The sequence below is a fragment of the Coptis chinensis genome, chromosome 5 (genome assembly GCF_015680905.1).
Source record: "Coptis chinensis isolate HL-2020 chromosome 5, ASM1568090v1, whole genome shotgun sequence".
Taxonomy (NCBI): Eukaryota; Viridiplantae; Streptophyta; class Magnoliopsida; order Ranunculales; family Ranunculaceae; genus Coptis; species Coptis chinensis.
Window position 1 is genome coordinate 71,632,620 of NC_141460.1, and position 16,625 is coordinate 71,649,244.

A 16,625-nucleotide genomic window follows, 5' to 3' on the forward strand; every position below is an offset into this window, starting at 1 on the left:
TTTGGATGATAGTTTGGAGTAGATACCAAAACTATGAATTTGTTACAGTCGTATTTAATATTGTTGCGCTCTTGTAGGAGTTCGACATCTATTGCATTTTCTTTTCTTCTGATGGCAGAATAGTCTGGCTGGGAACAAATTCTTGCCCAACCCTTTGTAACTTGTGTGTATATGATGCTTAGCTTTCACTAACAGGTTTCTTGCCACAATTTGAGATAACATTATCTCATGATGGTAAATTTGAGCTGATTCAGAAATCAGAATAATATTGATCTGTGTTAAGTCATCAAACCGATAGTGGTTGGACTGGTGCAACTATTTAAATCGGGTTGATTAATGGCATTCTCATTCATTTCTGGCACTCAATACTGAGCCGTCAATGAATCTGATTTAAGCAGCAACATCCCATCTGTTCCATTTCGATAATGCTGAGAATCAGAATTTGTTCTATATACCGTTTTGATTAGCATATCCAAAGCTCCAAGCTATTAACAATCTAGGCCTAAAACTTAGTGAGTCTTGTGAGTCTTGGGGACTTTAGTTCGAATTCGGATCAAAACCAACAATAGATAACGGGTCACCTACAATTGAGGTCTGACCCGACACATTGAACAATCACATTAAAACGGAGGAGAGGTGTGACATAATGACTTTTATAAATTTTAGTCTAAGGTGCATGTACCAGGACATGGAGACGTGGAAAGCGTATCTGTGCGCTGGTTATGCAAATGAATTTCCCAATTTTTTTACAAACCGATTTGAACTAGTTAGAATTTAAAAATTGTATCAAGTATCCTAGTAAAATCTAAAAATGATCTTGTGAATCACGTGGGAACAAGAAAGCGGACGACTTTAAATTTACTACATACGAGTCCGTGTGGTTATTATATCGGTTGAAGCTGAAGGCGTTCGAAGCTCGTCTGCAACTCGGTAATCCCATTTCTCTCTCTCTTGTTCATGTAGTCAAATTATATATTGAAAAGTGGTTCGGAGCTAGGAATGTAGCAGTGGAACATGGAGTCCTGTGACTGTATCGATACACAATGGCCTGCTGATGATTTGTTGGTGAAATATCAGTACATATCGGATTTTTTTATCGCGGTAGCCTACTTTTCTATACCTTTGGAGCTTATTTATTTTGTGCAAAAGTCTGCGTTCTTCCCGTATAGATGGGTGTTGATGCAGTTTGGTGCTTTTATTGTGTTGTGCGGGGCAACCCATATGATTAACTTGTGGACATTTTCAATGCACTCCAAAACTGTTGCGGTGGTGATGACAATTGCTAAAATATCCACTGCTGTTGTGTCTTGTGCCACGGCTTTGATGCTTGTTCATATTATTCCTGATCTGTTGAGTGTTAAGACGCGAGAGGTATTTTTAAAGAATAAGGCTGACGAACTTGATAGGGAGATGGGTCTTATACGGACCCAAGAAGAAACGGGGAGGCATGTAAGAATGCTAACTCATGAAATTCGAAGTACACTTGACAGACATACTATATTAAAGACGACGCTTGTTGAATTGGGTAGGACTTTGGGTTTGGAGGAATGTGCCTTGTGGATGCCTTCGCGTACAGGGATGAATCTACAACTGTCTCACACCCTACGCCATCAGATACCCGTCGGCTCTACTGTGTCTATTAACCTTCCTATAGTCACTCAAGTCTTCAATAGCAATGAAGCAATAAGGATTCCACACACTTGCCCATTAGCAAGGATCAGGCCTGCTGCAGGAAGATATGTGCCACCGGAGGTTGTTGCTGTACGAGTACCGCTTCTACATCTTTCAAATTTCCAAATTAATGATTGGCCTGAGCTATCTGCAAAAAGCTATGCAGTGATGGTTCTGATGCTTCCGACAGATAGTGCCAGAAAATGGCACGACCATGAATTGGAACTTGTTGAAGTTGTTGCAGACCAGGTTATTACTGAATCTTTTGTTTACTTCTGTTCTTTACTTTTCATGTAGTCCATATTGATATTCTAGATTCAGAATTCTACCAACTAGAAAAGGGGGGAACCCTGGGGCGGATCTGGGGGGTGCAGCCCACCCAAACTTTCCCCAAAAATAATTAGTGGTAGTACTAAGCAGTAACACTAAAAGAAGAAAAATAGAACCCATAAGCCTTAGGGCTTAGGCTGGTTCAGCCTGTAAGCTGTTTAAGGTAGGTTTGACACGTTGGGCCACGTTTAGCTCACTCCCTCTCACTTTCTTTGACTTTTTGTTCAAATATCGAACTGCCAAAATTTCTTAACTATAAAAATTACTAATTGAAAGCTCATCTAATGGGAACACATTATTGCAAACACAAATTGACTCTTAATCTCAAGTAATTTATAAAAAAAAATCTTTCATTTATTGTAGAGAAATGTAAACAGAATGTTCGTATTTTGGAAGGGATGTCATATACATTGTAATATATTTCAAAAAAGTGTAACTTTATCTTGTAAAATATCAGCAATACATCTACGCTATATGTGGAATTCCCTATGGTTGATATGGCGTGATATGCACATTCTGTACTACAGTTCGTACAACCCATCCTGAAAAAAAAAATCTGGATTAGCCCCTGGGGGGAACCTACAAACTTGCGTGATCAGTGATGACAACTGTGGGCAATTTGTAGTGCGTTATATTTAGTCTAGTTCACGATGAGTCCACTTTGTTTTCATGATTTTGCTAGTCGTGCACGAATACGGAGTTGGAGGTGCAAGATTTTTTTGTATATATCTTGAAAACACGCATTAAAATTTCATCCGTTGGCTTGTGGAAGTTACTGTTCAGTATGAGATTGTACTGTGCTTCGTTTTGGAGAATTTTATGTAGCCCATACTCTATTACTCTTGCACCAAATGAGAAAATGTCGACAACAAACGTTATTTTTTTTTTTGAAAGACGGAAGGTCAGTTGTAGACTTCTAGGACAACAGACACAGATAGGCGTGTCTGTATCCGACGCAGATACGAAGTGTCTGACGCGGCAAAATATCCAAAATTGAGGTATATTACAGACAATTGTGTCCGGTATGTGTCCGTCACAGACACGCGGATATGTATCCGATACGGATTATTTTAAAATTATGGCGCGTCCATGTAACACAGATTTGTTTGATACTTCCCTATTGTTTTGTACTCTGTGAATTATTATTTTTTTTCTGATAATACTCGGAGAATAATGTCGAGCACATTTTGTTTCAAAATTTAACTTGTTCCCTTTTCTCCAGGTAGCTGTTGCTCTTTCACATGCTGCAATTTTAGAAGAATCTATGCGAGCTCGTGATATGCTCATGGAGCAGAATGTTGCCCTAGATTTGGCTCGACGAGAAGCAGAGATGGCCATCCGGGCTCGTAATGATTTTTTAGCTGTCATGAACCATGAAATGCGGACACCAATGAATACAATTATCGCTTTATCCTCCTTGCTGTTGGAAATTGAACTAACTCCAGAACAAAGGGTAATGGTAGAGACTGTGTTAAAAAGTGGCAACCTTTTAGCGACTCTTATTAATGATGTTCTCGAACTTTCAAGACTTGAAGATGGAAGCCTGGAATTAGATTGCAGAACTTTCAACCTTCATGGAGTTTTTAAAGAGGTAAGTTGTTGAATCTTTTTCGACTATCTATGTTAGCTCTGAATCCAAATAGTGTTCAAAGTCCTATATTTGTCGAAGAGGCGGTAGCAAGAAAATAAGTATTGAAACTCCTCGCAGTTTGATAATGTGTAATGATGTTGATTGAAAATACTTTTCCAACTTATCCCCAACTTGTGACAAACTACCTTCATTGGGAAAAAGGAAATTAAAGGGTTTAGGAGAATAAAAGTTTTAGCTATCAAAAAAAATACTGATCATCTGATTTCTGTTTTAAATTGCAGGTCATAAGTATGATAAAGCCTATCACTGCTGTGAAGAAGTTATCACTTACACTAATGTTGTCACCTGATTTACCTGTATGTGCTGTTGGAGATGAGAAACGAATCATCCAGATAATATTGAATGTTGTTGGTAATGCTGTGAAGTTCACTAAGGAAGGCTATGTTTCAGTTATAGCTTCTGTTGCCAAACCAGAATCCCTGAGAGACTGGGGGGCTCCTGAATTTTACCCTGTGTCAAGTGACAGCCATTTCTATTTACGTATACAGGTCAGTGAATGGCGCATGTGAATTTATTGTGCATTAAGTAGTCTAAATTACTATGTTGTTCAATAAAACTGTTAATACTTGCTCCATACAAGAAAAGAAAAAAAAAAATTATACTCGATAAATTCTACAATATAATTGATATGGAAGAATTTAAGAATAATAGAGAAGAAGGGCGGGGTTTGGGTGGAATGGGCATCAAAGAATACTAATTTGAACTTCAAATATACCATGAAGTGTTTCTGATAGACATGTTACAGGAGTTAATGCTCATAAACATGTTGAAACGGCAGTTGCTGAGACGTTTGGTTTCTTTCTATGTTGCACGTTAATTTACATTGTCACATTTTTTTTATTTGCAGGTTAAAGATTCTGGCTGCGGAATCAGTCCACAGGATATTCCACATCTTTTTACTAAATTTGCACAATCTCGTAGTGGACCAAATCGGATTAATGATGGTGCAGGACTTGGCCTTGCTCTTTGTAAGAGGTACAAATAAACAATCTGGTTATTATAGTCCTGACTCATGAGTAGGAACAAAGAAAACTGATACTGATAACTTCATTGTGGTCACTTGCTGGTTTAATTCTGTGCCACTGATGTCTGTTGATCTGGTGGCATATGTTTTTACTACAAGATTCTAATGGAATGAGAAATGTAGGTGCTTGAGCTGTTGCGCTATCCTATGAACGATAGCACAGACTCTGCTAGCTTGTTTTTTTTAATGGCACAATTCCTAATTTTTTTTTTGTTTTTTGTTTGGGCCCTGATAGTCAAGCTCAGCTCTGTAGGTTTACGTTTTAGTTATTGGCAATTCTTTTGTTGAATTTGTAAAATTATCATCTCACATTTCTAGGATGAAATCAGGTTTCTTAATCTCATGGAAAGTCATATTTGGATTGAAAGTGATGGTCTCGACAAAGGTTGCACAGTTACTATCATTGTGAAACTTGGAACCTGTGACAATCTGAGTGAATCATCAAGTCTACAGATTGTGTCTAGAGCTCGTCCAGTTTGATATCATATCTCACTGGACTGAAACAAAAGCATCTTCCACTTATGGATTGTGTCTAGTGTTCGTGACCACGGGATCTATTTTGGCATCACAAGTCTAAAGCACACAACAGTTTTCATATTTATGACTCGCAGGTGAAGAGACATATGGTCAATGGTTGGGTTCTAACCTGAGTTCTAGGAGGTGTGGTATACTGTTAAGTCTGCATCGTAGTAGCATAAGAAGTTGGATGAAATCCACTTATCAAATAGGGTTTTGGACTAATGTAATATACTCAGATTTATGGGGGGAGTTTGTTATCCTCTAGACCTAGATATTTGATACTGAACTGTAATCACTGAAGGAATATAGTTTTTGCAATTTCAGCATGTCTCTGCAAGTTTATGTATTATTTTGTGATGACCCAAAACAACTTTGAATGAACTTGTCGAAGAATGGTGATGAACTGGACTTCGTGATTGAATGATTATATTTCTTTGACAAGTCAGGTCTTCCGTGGCGTCTGAGATTATCCTTGGCCCTAATCACAACCTGATGCCATGCCACTTGTTTAATACAGTTGTTCGTTGGATTTTTAAATAAACTTCCATGGATAGCAAATGTAAATCCAGTGTGCATTGTGCAACGATCAATGTTAGAATTGAACATCACTACACATATAATAATAAGTAAAACTTAATTATATTTTATAGAGGAAAATGTAAATTCTAGGATAAAGCAGAAAAAAGTGCTGCAGAAGATCAAGAAAAGGAGACAAAAACGATGTTATTCTATAGATCTTATGGTTCATGCACGCTGTGGATCACTGGAGGCTGGAGCCCTCTCATCAAGCATGCGCCTTCTGTGGGTGGCTCCATCTGCACATACATTAGAGAATAACTTGCACAAGTTAGTGAAAAAGCAGTCATAACTCACAAGAAAGTATATAGGATTGTAAGACAGATTACCGATGGATGTTGAAGAGCCTGAATAAATACCATAAACAATGAATGGATTCAATGATTGTTATTTTCATCATCTATACAAACATTATGACTAGAGAAAACTGAACAACTTAAATCATGAAAGAGTTGTGAGTGCTCTATAAGGAATAAAACGTTTGGGCTTTATAGTCGTACTGCCGCTCTCCATTCACAAATATTCTTTTATAAAGTCATCTTTTGCGTAAGAAATCAGTGAAACGAAAAAAGTGTTACAAGTAATTGGAGCAAGTCGTACGTAGGAATTCTGATGTTTCACTATGCTTGAAGTATTTTCTTTCTCCTTGTCAATTGAAATACAGTTTATTTCCTACTGACATCACATAAATTGAGTGCCTTCCTACAGCTCTAGGAAATAGTCAAGTGCCGCTCTAATTCTCGAGAGTCGCCCTTTACTTTAGAGTATTAGTCACTTGTCCAGTTGTCTATGCTGTTGCGCAAATGCTATATGCCGGCCTCAAATTTTCACAACTACTAATTTACCAGCCAAATGGAGAGAATGATGATTAAATAGGCATCTCAACCAATAGCATAAAGTTTCTCTTTCCCCTCTATCTCAGTTCGTTTTTTTCCAGGATCTGACACCAAATGCAAGAGTGCCAGAACAAAACCCTGGAAGTCCACTTAACAGTAGTAGGAACGTTTGTCTACACAGTGCATTCTAAGTTAGTTTCCTATGCTGTTGGATCTTTTGTCAAAGATATAGGTCTTACATATAAAAAAAACATACTTATGATCTAGCAATTTGAAACTACGCCATATCATAATAGGCCCAAAATGAAAAAAAGACCAATAACCTTCATCTTTCTTGTGCCTAACTATTACAGATAAAACATACATCTAATACAGCAAAAGGAGAAATGATGCGAAAGACAAGGTGCCTTAATTTCCATCTAAATACTATACAGGTCAGCATGATAAGATGGTGGAGAAAAAGCGGAAGAATAGTTATCTTGCTCATGCCTGTTTTGGCAGCTAACTCGAATCAGTCTTTTGCTAGGATGGAGGACAATGAAAGAAGAGGCAAACTGCAGAAATATCATCCATTGCGATCCCTTGTCTCTTTCGTTTCCATGCACGAGCTGCGCATTCAACCAGTCGCTTTGATGCTTTTTCCCTTTGTGGAGTTGAAGAAACAATCTCCACTGCTTCTTGGTTTGAGATTACATCCCATACCTGAACAACAAACACAAAATAAGTTTTTGATCAACTAATAGTCTAATAAGCATTGAAGCAAGGCATACTTTTTCTCCAAGGAAAAAGAGAAAAATAGGTTCAATACAAACCCCATCTGTGGCCAGCACAACAAATTGGTCCCTACTAGTTATATTCCTTTGTGTGACTTCAGGAACAGAAATAAGTCCGTAGTCCTTCATGCAGTAATCTCCAAAAGCTCTTGACATTGCTAATCCTGGTGTCTCACCATCTGGTAACCATACCCTATGCACCCCAGGTTCATCACGTAAACAGAACACCCGCCCTTTGCACTGCATTATCCGCTCAGCCTCCTCTATGACCAACATGAACAGAGGTCAGAAAATCCATGGAGGAACATACTGGCGAGCTTGTTTTGAAATCAATAATTAGCTGAGGAGTGCTTACGAGGTAAATTTGGCTTGAAATCAATAGTGAGCTGAACAGGAACCAAGCTTCCATCATCAGAGGTCGAAGCTAAAACGGCACGAGAATCGCCAACATTTGCTATAACAATGAGTTCACCCTAAAACAATTCCATTTAAGAAGCTACAGATCAATTATGCTAGACTAAGAACAAGACCAAGATGCTATTGTGCAGAAATAAACTAGTAATGATCAACAAATGATAGGTCCCGAAGTAGCTGCCCAAGCCAGAAGGATTGCCTAGGCTAGAATTAAAAGTAAAACCTTTGCATGATAGTTACTGCAGAATATAACTATGAAGTATGAACAGCCTTTGAAACGATACAGAAGAGAGAATATGAAACTCCTACAGTCCTATACTATGCAATAATTTTGATGAAGTGTGTCATCTCTTTGACAACCTCCAGTTCGTCCAGTCAAATAACACGATTAAGAGAATTGTGTGTGTGTGTGTTTGGAAGCGGGGATGGGGATGATGTGGAGTTCTTAGAGCTCTAGCAAGCTGTAGAGAGTCACATACAATGTGTAACAATGTAACAATTCTAGGCCAAAATCATCAAGTACACATTCTGGAATTCCACATAATAACAGTTCCACACAAATAGACAACATTGGTAACATACTCCACAGTTTACATTTATTTTTCTCACAGATATCTACTTGCTTCAATGGAAATAAAGCCTTTATTTTGCTTGCTCAGTTGCTTTTATCATTTCCTAGTCTCTTGAACTTGAAAAGGCATGATTGTTATCATTGTAAAGGATACAAGGCATCTTTGTAAAAAAAATTTGATCCACTCAAACAACTGTGGTGTACCACAAAGAAAGGGTTCGTACAAATGCAACTTGTCAAGTTACCTTTACAAAAGATTCTTGCACGGATAAATTGCTTCATGTCTCTTCATTGAAGGTTTCCATTTATTGAAATGCAAAAACAGTTAAAACAACTTTCTAGTCCCTAGAACGAAAGGATTCAACATTTCAACCGTCATGTTGTCTATTCACTAAAACAGTTGATAATATCAAAGATCAACATATGGTGTTTATTGCATCGACCATAGTTGGATGTCTTTATCATTGCAATAATTTCTCAGTTATGCATCCTAGAAACTTGTAAATGAAAGCAACTAGCCACTCGATAGGGTTATCACCTTCAGAATCATCTCACTAAACTAAAGAGTGCAATCTTGTTGAGGAACTTTATTGTATTGCATATTCTAAGATACAGCAATCAACACAACAAACGAGGACGGGCTAAGAGCAATGGGTAAAACCATGAGACTGAACTGAATAATAAAATGTTGGAAGAAAAAACTTATGGAAACAAATCACATTCTAATTTATACATCAAGAGTTACCTGTCGAACAATTGTCAGAGCAGTGGTACCACTATTAAAGGAATCAATCCCTCGATGTTTCTTAAGCTCTTGATCAATGAAAGCACAAGCCTTCAAGTAGGACTGTTTCCATATATTAAACCTATGAAATTTCTTATCCAGTGCCAACTCATAATTCGGGTCAAGCGAAGCTAAAGCCAGTGTCTCTTGCTGCCAATAGTTTAACAAAGACGATGGCATCGTTTCCCTGACCTTTTTGGCAACATAGTGACCCCAAGGACCATGTCCATCAAACACTCCACAGAACAGCATATCCTCTTGACATCCAAATTCCTAGCATATTCAAAATTTCCCAATGAATAACTAACTAGTATAAAATTGGATATAGACTAAAAGAGAAAATCAATTACCTCCCAAACAATGAAGCGGTCCTGATTAACACCTTTCTGTCCTCTCTTTGAATACAAAGAAGCAAAATTATTAGACTTTTCGGCATTTACAATGCCCGAAGAACGCAATATCAAGTCCTTCTTCTTTGCTTCTCTTTCCATAGTTTCTGTAACTTCTCTCCTTATATCATTCCTCTGATTCTTTACTTTTTTCATTGAAAAAGACCTTAACAAAGATGAAAAATGGATCATTTTTTTTTCCCAAAAAACTCTCCTCACTCTTTCCAACTACTAATGAAAGAAAGAAAAAAAGCGACCAAGGAAACAAAACTATATAAACTGAATAACTCTCTTAACAGAAAAACAGAGGAGATATTATTTTTTTAAAGCCAGTTGCAAAACAAAGCTACGTAAACTGAACAACCTTTTTTCACAGAGTGTTATTATTGTACTGAAGAGTGATGAGGTGATAGTTGGCCGGCTTCTGAAGAAATTCCTGGAAAAAGAGCTGAGAAATGAAGGTTGAGAAGTAGATAGAGAGGTGTCCGTAGTAATAATACTAGAATCCATCATACGTTCTTTTTTACTTTCTATTGTATTGTTATGAATGAATACTTAGAAGAAAGAGGTGACAACACAACTTCTGTGTTTGTGTGTACGTATATTTTTGGCTCTCAAACTGAAGCCATACACTAAGAAATGAATGCCATTATTATTAGACTAGATAAACAAACAATTTGAGATGAAATTTTACCTAAGTACCCTTCCACTTCTCTTTCTTTTAGGTGGATTAGTACCAAAATCATTAGGTCATGCATGTACTATATTTTTATGACGAATGGGGATTAGTATGCACTATTAAATATATGGAATCAATGATCAAAGTGGTTATCTAATCTGTATTGAGGAGAAGTGCTTTCTAATGACCTTACTGTGTTGATTAAGTAAAGATTGTACTGAAATATGTATGATATTGGAATGTTTAATTACGAAGTTAAATTGTCGACATGACATAGGGAATAGTATTTAGTCTATTAGTTAGAAAACTATGCTTGGCCACATAACTTATTAACCACACAAGTGGCGCATTGTAAGCCTTATATAATGTGGTGCGGGAAGTATAAAACACCATGTCTACCAAACAAGTACTAGCATACTAATCATCAAAATCATGAGCTGGTGTAATAATATGAGGATCATCTTGAAAGCTAATTAATATTATCTCAAGGTTGGGTTTATTAAACAATTTCTATTCTTCAGTAAGCATTTTAGAATGAATCAGATCCAAAGAGCATACACTTATACTCACAAACAAGGCGAGTGGCCGGGTGCATAGATTCATAAATGCATTATTCATATATCAACTGTAAAATGAGCACTAAGGAAAAATGTAGTAAATACTAAGGAATGGTGGGTAAGGAAATTTTAAATTTCCTAAAATTTCGACATGGATAAATCTCATTTGATGGTTGTAATAATCTGCAAAAGGAAAAGGCTCATGTCACTCTAGACTCAGGTACTAGAATAAAACCCAAGTACACCAAGTGGATTAGTGGATATATCGCATAGAGGCCGGAAAAGGTAAGTATATATCCCAAGCGGCTTTAGTGCATAGGAGAAACCTTAGTACACCAAGTGGATATAGAGCAAGTGCGTAACACAATTGGTATTCACTTGCAACTCTGAAACCAAAGTACCGCACTACCGCACAATTAGGTGGCAAAATGCTTTCAAGAGATAAATGTTACATTTTATTAGGTATCGGAGCTAGCTAGCCAACAAAACTTTTATGCACTTTTTTTCCAGTCACCTTCTAATTTCCCAATTTGGAGGTAGTTGAAAGTTGGAAATTTGCGGCAACTATTATTAGGAAGAGTGGAAGTAGACACTAGAGTTAGGTCTTTACAGTTTTACCTAAACCCCACTAGTGACCACAAATTATTTAGACCCGTTCAAAAAAAAACTTGCAATTAACTGACGCAATAGCCATTGTAAAGAAACATAGAAGAGTTTGTCATGAATATTCAGTAGAGTGTATAGTTTGGAGATTCATGCCTATTTGATTACCAAAACTTAATCAACAATTAATATAATAAAGAAAAATCAATGTCATTCCTTATAGAACTTCCCGGCAAAGAGAATAACTCCAAAAAAAAAAAGTAAAAAATGCATGAGTTCGAAGACTTTTTCAATTATATAAGGACAATAATACCTACATGACTATGATATTTGATCAAATCTTTCTCGATCAAAAGTAATATATCATATAAGATACATATAATGTTGCGGATATTCATTCATACCAATAAGTAGGGGTGCCAATGGTACCCGATTATTCATAACCGAAACCGAATGTTTCGGTTTTGGGTTTTAAAAAATTTAAAAATTATACCCATTTAAAATAGATTACCAATAAAGAACCGAAATCGAATCGAATAGTAAAAAACTCATGGGTATCCGAACCAAAACCGAAACCGATTATTATGATTTCGATATATAAAATTTAATATTATATTACATTTAAAATAATCAAACTCATATAACATATTATAATATAAAACATGTTTTTTACGTGTAAAAGTCTATTAAATATATGTAGCATAATAGTGAATGTGTGTTGTTAAATGTATATTTTATAACAATACGTTAAACAAGTGTATCATAGATGTTAATAAGAATGTCAACGTGTATATTATGAATTAACTAATATATTTTATATTTATTAACTTATGCATGTGTATGTTTAAATAGAATACACTGCACATGTTTGATATATTGTGGTGCACATACTTATTATAAACCCATATGTAGTGTTCTTATTAAAAATTACTGATAAGATGTAATTGTAAGACGCGTGTACTTGCATGTTCGATTTAATACACGTATACAAATATATGTGTATGCACGTAAAATATATTAAGATAATAAATATATGTGATTGCACGTGTACACGATCGAGTTAATATATATATATGTGTGTGTGTGTGTGTGTGTGTGTGTGTGTGTGCGTAAAATTTTTTTTTTTTGGAGTTAGATATTTAATTATTTTAATTTCTATATCAAAACTTGAAATTATTACATGAATGATAAATATTTTAACATGTATGATTGATATATGTTCATAGATTGATGTAAATATGATTGTTGATACATCACTAATTATACATAAAATATTATCATGTAAGAAAAAAAAAATAAAATAAATTTTAGTGTTTAAATGATTAAAATTGTTTAATAATTATAATAAATAATAAAGACCCAAATTAAAATCGAAACCGATAAAAAATACCGCCAAACCGCTAGACCCAAAACCTACCACCAGTTCGCACCCCTACCAATAAGACAAGATGACCAGTAAAATGGTAAAAGGACAGAATATCATCGCCCCAAACTCGGAAACTCCTCATCCATATCATGGAACTTTACCATCAAAAAAATATATATCATGGAACATGAGGAAAGAAAAACATGTGCTGTGGGTGGTACATCCAGCAAGAATAGGCCAGATATGCTACTGAAATCGTGCCCCACGAGGATAATTTTGATGTCGGTATAAAGAATAATTGTTATGCCACGTGAATGAAGAAATAAGGTTTTCAAATGCAACAATAACGTATGGGTCGGTGAACATGAAAATGACATCCAAGTTTCTAGCAACTTTTTCCACTGAATCTCTTCTTATAATTAAACACGCTCATGACTCACCCATGGCGTCAAAGAATCTAACTTCCAACAGCAAGCGTACATAGATTGGACCAACCAATTAATGTATTCTCATAACAAAACACTAATTGGGTTTTGAATATAGGAATACTGCATCATCTCCAATCATTTGAATTTGAGAACGAATTTGAAACATCAATTTTTCATAGGTCCAATTAATTTTTGGGCAAAAAAACAAAATTTTCAGCTAAATAGTTTTTTCGGACAGCAAAACTACCAATCAGCACTTAATGTTTTGTAACAGTTACCTGTCTACAAATTTGTTCTGTTTGAATTTTTACGTTGACGTGTGTTATCATCCTATGCACAAAAACTTCTTTATTTCATTATCCCACTCACCATAGGCCGAATAACTGTGGGCCGGAGTCATGCCATCCAGACATCCAGATTGCAAGTTTGACGAGACTGATACATAAGATCACAAGTTCTGGCACAAGTATCGCCCAATCCTGCATAACTACTTCACCCAAACCCCAAGTTACTAAATAGTAAATACTAATAAAACCCAACTCTGGAGTGTTCATATCGAGTATAATGTTCTTTTTTTTTTTGATAAATAGGCATCTTATTCATAAGTATAATGTTCATTAGTATGCTTCAAGTATTGCAACATCATCAAAATATTTTTTTACAAATTCGTTAATATATTTACGAAAGGAACTCAAAACTAAGGAATGAAGTAAACAATTCTTAACGAAAAGAAAAAAAATCAAAATCCACCAGACTTGGGTGTTACCAGCCCAAATTGGGAACAAAAACGGCCCGTTCAAAATTGCACCTAAGTGCGTAAGGTCTGTCAGAAAATGTTGGATCACATAATTATAATTTATTAATTTATAACAACTTACAAACACCACATTCTGTATTTTACTGATTTGCTGATACTGTACTATATACTTGGATAAGAAATTTGAACAATGCAAAACTGCAAATTCAATAATTCTCGTCATTCTTACCGTTTATAACCACATAAATCAGTTTCTTCTGATACCACCCGTTTTCATTTAACTAATCCTAACTTTATAAAATGCAGCTATGTTTATTAAATTTTTATTCTTGTAAACGACATGTTCACAATCACATTTGGATTTGGGAGGACTTCTTAAGGAAAATGAACTACACGCATTATAAAAGTTGTAGACTTAGATTAGACACACATATTCGTATAAGAGAAAATGCATGTAAAAGTAAATAATACTGAATAGCAAGATTATGATAGAATATACTATGCAACTTGGTAGTCCAGAATGTTGAAAGTTTGTTGGAGAAGAGAATAATCCCCTTTACCATGGTAATTATCTTTATTACTTAAATGTCAGTATTATTATTATTTTGTATATTTGATTTTTGTTTGTTTTTAAAGTGAAAATTTTATTGATAACGATTTTTACAAATAATTAAAAGTGCAACAAGCTGCACCGCGAGTCTTTTCTGAATAGCAAATCATATCCTCCTAAATACAAACTTGTTAGAACCAGCTATCATTATGTTATTGTCTATAACTTTTTGCAATCTTTTAAGGAGCTCAACAGAATGTTGTGCTTAGAAACTAAAAGTGGCGAAAATCGAACAGAATAAAACAATATTGGTTAGTCCTACAAACTTTCTTGTGTTTTTCCATCTTCCTTGTCGCTGCTCTATTAGCAATACAATCAAAATTTTGTTGCCACATCAAACCTGCAAACTTTTGAGTTTCATTTTAGTTTTTAAAAGGAGTCATTGGTTATAACACTGGCTACAAGACATCCAAATCCCTTGCAGAAACTCTGTTATATTTACATTCTAGCAAGCACACTTCTGCCAAGTTCCTAGGATGACTAACTTGAATTCATACGGCCCTTCACCAAGTTCCCCTCTCCTTATAGTAGAGTAGTTTTTCAGAAAATCAAATGATGTTAGGTTAGTCTTAGCTGCACTTTAGAACACTATGCTCTTTATATTACTTCTTCAGAAAAGAACTCATGAAGGCAAACTATGATCACTTCATGGAGTGCCAACCATGTCAAGCACTAAATGAACCACCACCCTGTACCTAATGTGAAAGAACATCCTCTGTTTGTTACGACGCAAGACACTTGACTTTATTGCTCCGGAATACTCCAGATCCACTCTCAGTGGGTCTTTATATGTCGGATTAATATCTAACCATTAGACTTCAAACTTTTAGGTACACATGAATCCTAACATATAATTGAACTACAAAAACCTCCCACATTCAAGATTTACAACAAGTATCTAATATATCTATTTGTTTAGAACACATAAATGCTCCTCCATATGTGAGAGTATATAGCAACTAACAATACAACTTATACTAGTAAGTAGAAAGACTCCACTAGGATTGACTAAATCTACTTAGCTTCAAACATAGATTTGAAACCGCATAGTCTAAACGTCAATAAGCCTTTAGAAAAAGGGATTAGTAGTGGATTAGGTTCTAATCACTCATGTGCTCACCTTGGAACTGTCTTAGAAGCTGCAGTGATTGGTAATATAGATTGAGGTCAATACCATCCACATTCCTCCCAATGCGAGCTTGCAGAACGGCCTAAACAACAGCAAAAATAAACAGTTAAATATACATTACAAATGCTCATCAATGCCGTAGAAACAAAGAAATTAGATGCCTGAAAAAAATTCAGAAGAAGAGTGCATGCCCCTTACCTCAGTATCAGGTTTAATAAGTAGTTCACCAATGAACTGATAGATGGAACCAACACGAAAACTAATGTTCCTCAAATGCTGGGTATCAATCTTAAGATTATAACTCCCATCAACAATTACTGCAACGGCAGTCTCTACCAAAAATCTTGTAGCCTAAAAGTAAAACCAATATAATATCAAACATTTAATTTCATGTGAATACTACCACCAACAATAAGCCAATAACACATAGGGGTCGTGCCACCGAGGCCAAAACATTCCAATATTTTGACTACAACATTTTGTACGATTTAATGATTATTTGACTACAACATTAGTGTAAAATGTAAGGGTGTGCATGCCATGTGTGTAATTGAAACGAGTTTTTGTATGAAATAATATGGAAGTGGTAATATGATACGTACTTGCCAACAACACGAAGTGAAGCACCGTTCTTGAGAAAAGGAGAAGTGGGGTGAAGGTCTTGTAAAGTAACCAAAATACCAGGTTTTATAGCAGATGAACAAGTTGTCATTAGTATCTTCTTTGGCACTCGCAGTTGCTCTTTGGCGGTAGCACAACCCAGAGAGAAAGAAAACAATCGCGGGTACTCATTTAACCACTACACCATGGATCCGGTACTTGGGCTTGATTCGTTTAGGGCTCGTTCAACTTTACCTCGCTCGAAGCCATTACAAGTCTCAACAGGACCCATTAGATTTCATGATTTTGAGAGCAACACCAACACACTGACAATTTCTTTGTTTACATCCACGCACAA

General features: G+C 35.8%; 3 protein-coding genes across 3 annotated transcripts; 1 reads left to right on the forward strand and 2 right to left on the reverse strand.

Moving 5' to 3' along the window:
• The first annotated feature begins 366 nt into the window (after positions 1-366).
• Positions 367-5,636, forward strand: ERS1 (ethylene response sensor 1). The gene is made up of 5 exons (XM_086560643.1): positions 367-1,920; positions 3,224-3,592; positions 3,874-4,140; positions 4,500-4,627; positions 5,006-5,636. Exons 1-5 carry the CDS (start codon positions 1,015-1,017, stop codon positions 5,154-5,156), a joined length of 1,821 nt encoding a protein of 606 aa, XP_086416769.1. The 5' UTR covers positions 367-1,014; the 3' UTR covers positions 5,157-5,636.
• Positions 5,637-5,815: 179 nt separating this feature from the next.
• Positions 5,816-10,176, reverse strand: LOC147498728 (putative protein phosphatase 2C 34). Its single transcript, XM_086560644.1, has 7 exons — positions 9,903-10,176; positions 9,500-9,704; positions 9,111-9,422; positions 7,736-7,853; positions 7,420-7,643; positions 7,097-7,309; positions 5,816-6,010 (listed from the first exon to the last, which is right to left on the reverse strand). Exons 1-6 carry the CDS (start codon positions 10,049-10,051, stop codon positions 7,130-7,132), a joined length of 1,188 nt encoding a protein of 395 aa, XP_086416770.1. The 5' UTR covers positions 10,052-10,176; the 3' UTR covers positions 5,816-6,010; positions 7,097-7,129.
• A 3,230-nt stretch (positions 10,177-13,406) lies between these two features.
• On the reverse strand, positions 13,407-16,526 carry LOC147498729 (CST complex subunit TEN1-like). The gene is given in 5 exon segments (XM_086560648.1): positions 13,407-13,658; positions 15,659-15,749; positions 15,866-16,005; positions 16,008-16,018; positions 16,270-16,526. Coding segments are annotated over 5 exon segments (474 nt in total). The 5' UTR covers positions 16,380-16,526; the 3' UTR covers positions 13,407-13,536.
• Between the last annotated feature and the right edge of the window lie 99 nt (positions 16,527-16,625).

Bases quoted from the DNA above. Each gene is read 5' to 3' on its own strand.
- ERS1 (XM_086560643.1), top strand. From the start codon at position 1,015: ATGGAGTCCTGTGACTGTATCGATACACAATGGCCTGCTGATGATTTG. The intron at 1,921-3,223 runs GTTATTACTGAA...CCTTTTCTCCAG, and splicing joins TTGAAGTTGTTGCAGACCAG to GTAGCTGTTGCTCTTTCACA. The intron at 4,141-4,499 runs GTCAGTGAATGG...TTTTATTTGCAG, and splicing joins ATTTCTATTTACGTATACAG to GTTAAAGATTCTGGCTGCGG.
- LOC147498728 (XM_086560644.1), bottom strand. From the start codon at position 10,051: ATGATGGATTCTAGTATTATTACTACGGACACCTCTCTATCTACTTCT. The intron at 9,423-9,499 runs GTAATTGATTTT...TGAATATGCTAG, and splicing joins ACCGCTTCATTGTTTGGGAG to GAATTTGGATGTCAAGAGGA. The intron at 7,854-9,110 runs GTAACTCTTGAT...GAATTGTTTTAG, and splicing joins CTCTGACAATTGTTCGACAG to GGTGAACTCATTGTTATAGC.